General features: G+C 33.7%; 2 protein-coding genes across 2 annotated transcripts; both read left to right on the top strand.

Moving 5' to 3' along the window:
* The first annotated feature begins 1,759 nt into the window (after window positions 1-1,759).
* On the top strand, window positions 1,760-2,146 carry LOC140919804 (uncharacterized). Its single transcript, XM_073366452.1, has one exon. The coding sequence runs from the start codon at window positions 1,760-1,762 to the stop codon at window positions 2,144-2,146; it is 387 nt and encodes a 128-aa protein (XP_073222553.1).
* Window positions 2,147-2,194: 48 nt separating this feature from the next.
* LOC101514989 (ASI1-immunoprecipitated protein 1-like) lies at window positions 2,195-7,036 on the top strand. Its single transcript, XM_004514232.1, has 4 exons — window positions 2,195-2,234; window positions 2,813-2,868; window positions 5,328-5,738; window positions 6,884-7,036. The coding sequence occupies exons 1-4, from the start codon at window positions 2,195-2,197 to the stop codon at window positions 7,034-7,036; spliced, it is 660 nt and encodes a 219-aa protein (XP_004514289.1).
* The last annotated feature ends 2,392 nt before the right edge of the window (window positions 7,037-9,428 follow it).

Here is a 9,428-nt window from a genome sequence, read left to right on the forward strand (position 1 = left end):
ACAAGACAAACGATATCATGCCCAATTTTGCAACAACAATGCACATCCTCCCATAGACATTACACCGGGTTTCGTTGCAAGACATAGTTCTCTATATAGTGTAGCTAAAACGGCTGAACCTCAACTATATTGGGATGCTTTATTTAAATCTTCTAACAGTGAAAGATATTTTAAATGTACACGGTTGTTGGATTTGTCAGACATCAATAACCCTCCGATCATATGTAGGATGTATGCTCGACAAAATGATTGTTTTTCTAATACAAATGCATCTTCACTAATATCGTCAAACGTATCTTGGGCCACTTTATTTAATAGAATTACCTTTTGTTGCTCCCTGAGGTGGGATAACTCCTAAGTATAAAAAATTATTAACGAATGTGGATGATCCAATTCTTGTGACTTGTTTTCAGCCAATGAAATCATTTTATTAAAAATTCAATCTCGTCCGTTGATTAAAAATTATCAACGGATGTGGATGATGCAATCCTTATGACTTGTTTTCAACCAATGAAATCATTTTATTAAAGATACAATCTCGTCCGTCGAATCAAAATTATCAACGAATGTGGATGATCCAATACCAATCCTTGTGACTTGTTTTCAACCAATGAAATCAATTTATTAAAATTACAAACACCTTATACCTTCTATAAATAGAAAACAAATTTACACTATCTCACCACACCTACTATCTCACTATATCTTTTCAACAATATCTCACCACACCTATTATCTCATGGCTGCTCAACAAGTAATTTGTATTGTTTATTACAATGGTTTAATTGTTGATGGAGTTGAAGATAAAACATTCGTAAGTGATTATAAAAAAAACGTTCAAATTACATTCGGGAAGCAACCTTGCTCGTCTAAAGAATTTCATTAAATAAAAGTTACAGCTTGATGACAGAGTCAAGATAATTGATATAGTTTATCGACACCTTGTGTTATTCAGTGAAAATACAACAAGGTTTGAACTGATGAAAGTTTGCGACGACGAAGATGTTGAGTTGATGTTTGATGTGTATGCACAATGGTCACAACTCAGCATCATCGAGTTATATGTTACCTTTAAGTCTGGTCCTCCATCAACAAACATTGATCAACCATCGACCTCAAACATACCTTATCAACCCGACTTATATTCTCCATCACAACACTATGAACTATCAAAATATTATGAACCATACTCTATCCAATTAGAACAAACTCACCGGGAAAGTTATCAACTCCAACATCAACCTACTCCAACAAGTCCACAATGCGGTATTCCCCTAAGTGATTCTAGTGAAGAGGTTGAAACATACTTCGATGATTCATCTGGTAATTCTGACGATGACATTGATGTTGACGAAGATATGGAAGTAGAAGATCAACATATCCTACCTGACTTTAATCCACCATCTCACCTGAAGAGCATCAATTTAGATACTCAAGATCGTTCAAGTGAATTTCATCACTTGTTCGTTAACAAAGTCCCAGCAGTAGATGGAACTCTTGAAGTTGGAATGAAGTTTCAAAAATAAGATGAATGCGTACATGCAATTAAACGTTACCATCCATAACAATCACTGAATTTTGGGTACAAAAATCAGATTTAGAAAGACATGTTATTTATTGTTTAAATCCAAATTGTTTGTTTAGATGTAGAGCTTCAAAACGCAAAAAGAATGAATTGTGAGTGGTTGGTAAATTGAATGTGCCTCACACATGCACAAATGTTGCATTGTCACAAGATCATACGAAACTCGATTCTAACATGATATGTACAAGCATATTGCAAGTTGTGAAAGTGGATCCTTCAATCAAAGTGAAGGTCATTATTGCTGAGATTCAGGCTTTACACAACTACAAGTTACTTATAGAAAGGCCTGGAAGGAAAAAAAAAGCAATCGAACAAATTTATGGCAATTGGGAAAAGTCTTACGATCAACTTCCACAATGGTTTTTAGTTATGCAAACGTTTGCTCTAGGAACCAAAATTCAAATGGAAACCATCCCAGCTTATCATGAGAATAGTTTGATAAATGGGATAAGAATCTTTCATAGACTATTTTGGGCTTTCATTCCGTGCATATCTGCGTTTAAATTTTGCAAACCGATAGTACAAGTTGATGAGACTTGGTTGTACGACAAGTACAAATGAACTCTATTGATAACAGTTGCACAGGATGGGAACGAAACATCACACAGGATGGTAGCAGTTGCACCTATTGCTTATGCTCTTGTGGAAGGTGAGACAAAAGAAGGTTGAAGTTTCTTTTTGAGAAATTTGAGAAAATACATCACTCCACAAACCAACATTTGTATGATTTCTGATAGACACGAATCCATTAAGAGTGCTTATAATAATCCGAATAATGGGTGGCAAGATTCTCCGTCAAAGCATATGTTATGTGTCCGACATATTTCACAAAATTTTGCAAGGGAATTTAAGGACAATGCTTTGAAGAAAAAAATTATTTCTATGGGTAATGATTTTATTCTTAATTTTTATAATTAGTGTAATTTTTAATAATTTCATTCCTAAATTATATAATTAGTGTAATAATATTTTGTCTACTATTTTAATACAGGTTACTCGATTAATGAGCCTACATATCGATACTACCACAAAGAAATCAGCATAGTAAAGCCGAAAGCTTTGAAATGGTTAGACAACATACCTCGACAAGATTGGATTCAAGCATTTGATGGATGTAGCGTTGGGGTCAGATGACAACCAACCTTGTGGAGTCGATTAATAAAGTATTAAAAGGCATGCGCAACTTTCCCATCACTGTTTTGGTCCTATCAACTTATTTTAAAACAGGGACACTGTTTCCAACTATGGAAAAACGACACGCGTCAATTTTAGCTTCTGGTCAGGTATACACATAAACTTGCATAAATTTTATGAAATTGGAAATAAGTAAATCCAATAGTCATGGAGTGGATAGTTTTGATCGGAGCAACCATACTTTCATGGTCCACGAGACAGTAGTTCCAAGGGAAGGGCAACCAATTGGTCACTTCAGTGTAAACCTTCCTAACAAGTGTTGCGATTGTGGAAAATATCAAGCTAAACATATGTCTTGTTCACATGTCATAGCAACATGTTCTAGCATAAAATATGACTATTGGAGCCTTATATCTGATATTTACAAAGAGGAAACAGTACTAAAAGTCTACGACGAAGCGTTCCCACCTATACCACACAAAGGATATTGACTATAATATGAAGGTATTAAGTTGTGTCACAATTCACTAATGCGGAGAGTAAAGAAAGATCGTCAAAAGAGCAAACACATTAGAACATAAATGGACACTACAGAAAGAGTACCAAGAGAATGTTGATTATTGTTTTTTAAATCTATAAATTAGAAATACGGTATATTCATAAATTGAAGTGTTTTTGTTTATTGTTTTTTAAATCAATAAATTAGCATCATTTTTATAAATTAAAGTTATTTGTCGAATTTTGTATTTTAGGAAAGATCATTTCACAAAGAAGAATATCATTTAATTGTTTATTAGCATTATACAATTTTCTTTTTATATTTTATTGTAAAAAATATCAATATTCATTATTCATAAGTAAAATTCATAAAAAAAATTAAATTAAATTTTTTCGACATTTTGATAAATAGTATTTAGTTTTTATAATTTTTTAAATGATAAAAAATAATTTAAAAGAAAAATTCATTTAACTATTAATTTAAAAATTAAATGTATGAAACCATTTTTTTAAAATTGAAACATATTATCCACTTTTGGTGTCCTTGTTTCCTAAAATAGAGACCTATACAATCCGAACTCGTGCTCCCAATTTATAGACAAATTAAACCCTTTTGTGATGGAAGACATAATTGATTGAAGTCCCAATTTCCCCTTATAGCTTCATCTTCATAATATTCTAGATAGAGACAAAAACATGTTAACGGTCCCAATATTTTACTTGTACTTCATATGTTTTATTTAGAATGCTCCCTTGTGTTCCACGAGAAAGCAAAGACAAAAATATTTGTCTATAAATTGTTGTGCATGCAAGAGCAAATTATAATTAATGCTTTTTTTTTTTTTTTTTTGTTAACAATGATATACATGGAAAATAGGAAGAAGAAGAGAGGAAGAGAAGAGATAATCTATCTAGAGTTTCATAACATATAAAGAATCAAATTTGAGTTAATAGAATTACAATGAGTATATATACAAGAGAATAAAAATGTCTAAAATACTCTTACTACTAATATATAATAATATTATCTAACATCTTTCTTCAAATTCACGATGCATTAACATGAAACATTGAGAGTTTGTCAACTAAAAAACAAAACCGTTTAATAAAATGCATCTTTGTGAACAAATCAACAATCTGTAAGAAAGAAAAGACAGACGGTTGAGTAATGGTTCCATGCTGAAGATGATGACGAGTAAGATGACAATCGATCTCAATGTGTTTGGTGCATTCATGAAAGACCAAATTATGAGTAATTTGAATAACACTCTTGTTATCTTAGTGCATTAGAGTTGGCTCAAAAAGAGAGATACCCATATCAGACAAAAGCCAACTCAACCAAATTATTTCAGCAGTAGTGGATGTCATAGCACGATACTCAACTTCTGTAGAAGAGCGAGAAACAATCACTACTAGAAAATTGCATTTTAGCTGTCATATTTAGCGTCGGCCCCCGACTCCGATGTTAACTAGCGTCGGGATAGCGTCGGTCTAGCCGACACTAAGGCAACACAAATTATGGCGTCAACAATACCAACAATTAGCGTCGATGAGGCCGACGCTAATTAAAATAATGCTGACGCTACTCTGTTTATTTAATTTTTTTATTTTTATATAAATATGTAGCGTCGGATAGACCGACGCTACGTTTATAATTTTTTAAAATTAAATTTTTAATAAAATTAGATGAGCAGATTGTAAAATTAAGAACGCGAGCCCTTGTCTCACACTCGTCATCTCACACTCGTCATCGTCACTAAACCCTACATTTTGAACCCATCACCGATTCTCAACCCTCTCAACGCCGTGAATATCGCCGCCGCATCAACGGTCCATCACGTCACCCACTCACTACCCTAGCTATCAAACCCGTCCCCCTCTCGAACCCGTGACCCTCTCGCCGTTCAGTTTCTCCGTCTCGCGCTCATCTGTGGTCCATTCTCAATGTAAGTTTTGTCGTCTCACTCTCAGTGTAGCCGGTTAGGTTTTATGGGATTTCAGTTCTGTAATGTGAAGTAAAATTTGGTAATAGGAGTAACTGGTAGTGGCAATACAGGAACCGTGGTATACAAAAAGGGGTAAATGTTCATATGGGTTTTGAAATTTTGAGTTCCTATGTCGTGTGGTAAATTTCGCCTTCTGTTCTTACATCTCGCAAGTTATTGAATATGTGATTAGAACTGCTCTCGATCAGTTTGCAGCTGTGAAAAATGTCAAGTTTATCCCCAATTACCTAGGACCAAGCAATTTGTCGCAATGTGCATTGGTGGAATTGGATTCTGCCAAGAAGGTCAAGGAAGTGAGAGCAGTGATTGTGCAGTATCCTTTCATGATGTATGGGATGCCACGACCCGTAAGAGCTCATCCTGCTGTAGCGGAAATGTTTGATGATCGGCCAGTAAAGCCTAAGAGAAAGATGAAGTGTTGTTGGTTGGAGAAAAATGACCCTGATTTTGAGGTGGCAAGGAAGCTGGAGAATCTGACACGTAAAGATGCTGCAGAAATACCATTCATGCACAAAGTAAGTTCATTCCTTTCCTAGTAATCAAATTATTTTTCTCTTATTGCTATTACTTGTCTAATAATTTATTTGATTTACCGAGTAAGTCTGTAGTAGTAGATATAATATTTTTTTGTTTATTTTCCTTTAACTGAAGAATAGTTAGTAGTAACCTTAAACATGTTTATTGTAAGTATGATAATTACTAGTAAGTTTGTGGAAGCTGCCAACGGGAATGGTATGGTATCAAGTGATGAAGTTCTTATGCGCTGTTAGAGCATAATCTTTATCACTTAAAGTGATAATTAAATGGAAGTTAAGGAAAATTTTAATAATGAAATAATGGGTTTTTCATATTAAAATATCAGAAACTGTGGATTTCTAATTCTATGAGAAGTTGGAATTTAAAAAAATTGTTTGCAACATTGATTGATTTGTTAACAAGTATAAGGATTGGGCTTCCATGTTATTTTGCTTGATATATTACTTTAGTTTCATTGATCTTAGAGTTCGTGATTGGGATAATTTATTTGTTCTATTTCAAGGAAAGAATTTATCACCACCTTATTACATTTAATGCAATTTGCTTTTTATAATTCATAGTTCCCCGACATTGATCCCATGAGAGAAAATTGCAGGAAGGGAACATTCTTGTTTAAAGTGTGTGTTGTGAGAGAGTCTGGTAGTGTAAAAAACTGCCCTAAAGTGAGTCATGTTTTTCAAGTAAGCTTTATCCACATTTGAATTTTAGTGAGTTGGTAATGTGATGCATTTCAAATTAAATCAAATGCAATGCACTCTTACTTGCTCACTATAGAGACATGCTCAATTCAGGGAAGTCTTGTATTGTCTTAATCGCAAAATGAAAGTAAATCCTTTTTCTTCTTCTGGCTGAAGAACTCACCTTTTTAGCTCTGTGATAACGGCCATCCCACTCTCCACTATACTGGTATAGCGGTTTGGGGGTTCAGCACTTTGTGCTGCTATCCAATGTTAACAACATAGTATGGAAGACTATGCTCAAGTAAAATCTAGTCCCTTTTCTAGTGTCAAAATAACGTCTGAACTGGCTTACCAATTGTAATCCTTTAAAAGTATGTTTGAAGTATACTATGATGAGAGATTTGGGGTTATTCTAAGTGTGTTGTGTGTGCGCTTTTCTTTAGGTGCATCTAAAAGAAGAAGAGAAGCTTGCAGCTCAGCAGGCAGAAACACTTAAAGTGCATTACAAAAAGTTTAAGTTGATAGAGGGCATTATGACTGACAGAACCACCCTTACTTTGGCGCAAAAGTATAATCTGGCAGTTGCAGATGAGTGAAAGATTATTTTCGATTAACAATTTATGTAAATAGATTTTTCTATGATTAGGATCAAGCTTAGTTTTACCCTGCTGCTGCTGCTAAAGAAATTCCATTTATACATGGTATGTAATATGCTATTCAATTCTTGTCTAAGATTTGATGCTAATGTTGTTTTCCTATGATCAGATTCATGGCAGTGTGTTGGTGAAAAAAATTAGGAATTTCTAATATCTTCCAAATATCTTCCCTGTTTTGTGGAAAAATTAGAAATTTGTCCTGTAGTAAGTTTTTGTTTCTGATGTAAAAAATATTTTGTTCGCATACAGTGGGCTCATTGTCATTCAATCATAGCAACACCATTGCTTGTGGCATTTGAGAGCAGTTATGGTAAGCTGACATTTCTTATGTCACAACCATCATGGATATTATTGACCACTATCACTTCACATCAAGATGAACTGTGGTACTTTTTATAATTCATTGATTTAGATGTTATCAATTTAAGTAATTACTCATTGTAATGATGCAGCGGTGAATTTAAAGATTGTCTTCATACCTCGTATAATTTTTTAATTGATGATTTTGATTGATAACATTAGGTAATTTATCTTGTTCCATTTGTGGCTTACCAAAATTTATATTCAGCAAATCATTTTGATTGTTGAAAAGCGTCGTGACTTATAAGTTGGTAGTTGTTAATTGTATGGCTACACATTGTTAGACTCAATCTTAATCAATTATACAACTGCAAGGTTCAATACTATTATATACTCTTCAACCAAACTGGTGCTTTATTGACAAAAATGTATGTTAATAGGATGTGTAAAGCTTTAATGCCTGAAGATGAGGAAAATATGACTGATGAAGCAATATGGAAAACTCTTCCTGTAAGATACCATTCATTAGTTCATTAATTAATTGATCAGTATATGCTTTGATATTCAATAAAGTCAGGACCGTATGTGATACTCCCGATATAGGCACCTAATGCCCTGTAAAATACTCGATTTTGATGGTTTTTCAGTAACTTATGTTCAAATCTCTTGTGAATTTTAGACTGATTATTACAAAAAGCTATAAGATTAGAAGTATCTATAATTTAAAAGTCGTTGATGTGTATGGCTTTGATGTTTTGAAAAAATGTTTTCTTGTTTTGATTTTACTGATTATTACAAAAATCATCTTATTTTCACTTTGGTTCTTGTTTTAAATAAATTCGTACATGACAACGTGAAAATTCAAAATAGTATTTTATTGTTTTCACCATTTCCTGTACAAATCTTTGGACATGAGACATAAAGTAAAACACGATGTCATTTTTGTAGTTAATATTAGTGAAAAACTGGAAATAAAACAAATATTCTTTTCAATTCAAACAGTCTTAATTCTCTCTGTTTTATATAATGTTGTGCCATTAGGAAAATGAGGATTAATCACGCTTAGTATCAGAGCCATTTGTTCACATCTTAATAATTAACTTAACATTACCCAATTATTCAATACTTGCTTTTTATTTTCCCAATGCTCATATTTGAATTGTATAATTATGTTTTTCAGCACTTCTGGATTTCGATAGCCATGGTTTTCTTTATTGCTGCCAGTGTTTGTCACCCAGATCCGAAAGGTGTACATATAGAGTACAATATGCTAAAAATTAGAAAGGTGTACATGCTGAATTTATACACGTTAGCTGCTTTTTCTCCCCATGTTTGCATATCCTAAATTTTGTTAAAATTATACTTCTTGTGTAGTGAAATATATGTTGAGATGTGAGTGACTTGTAGTATTAAGCAGGGGTTAAAAAATTAAAAATAAAAAACTAAATAAATTTGAACTTAGCGTCGGTCAAGCCGACGCTATATTGACTTTTATTTTGACTTTAGCGTCGGCCTACCGACACAACTATTTCCCCTCAGCTGATGTGTCAACTGACATTTTTAGCGTCAGATGTTTCAATTATATAGATAGCGTCGATGTAGCGTAGGCCACGCCGGATGGTGTTTGGCCGACGTTAGTCATTAGCTTCGACGCTAGTTTGGATGGTGTTTGGTCGACGCTAATCTGACGCTAAATCACCATTAGCGTTGGTGTTTGGCCTATTAGCATCGGTTTTGGACCGACGCTAAATCCTGTTTTTCTAGTAGTGAATGTTCTATTTCTTACTCTTCCAAGAAATAAGAGAGTCTCCATGAAAGATACAAAATCCTGTGGTGGATTTACGATATGTGGTGTTACCAGCCTAATCAACATCAAAATAAGCACGTAACTCCAATGAGGATGGCGATGGAAAGAAAAAGCTTTGAAATTGAGTTCCTCGAAGATAACGAAGAATACGAAGAACCACTGCCCAATATACTGTAGTGGGTGAGACAATAAACTAACTGACAACATGAACAACATAAGCAATAT

This window comes from Cicer arietinum, chromosome 3 (assembly GCF_000331145.2).
Source record: "Cicer arietinum cultivar CDC Frontier isolate Library 1 chromosome 3, Cicar.CDCFrontier_v2.0, whole genome shotgun sequence".
NCBI lineage: Eukaryota > Viridiplantae > Streptophyta > Magnoliopsida > Fabales > Fabaceae > Cicer > Cicer arietinum.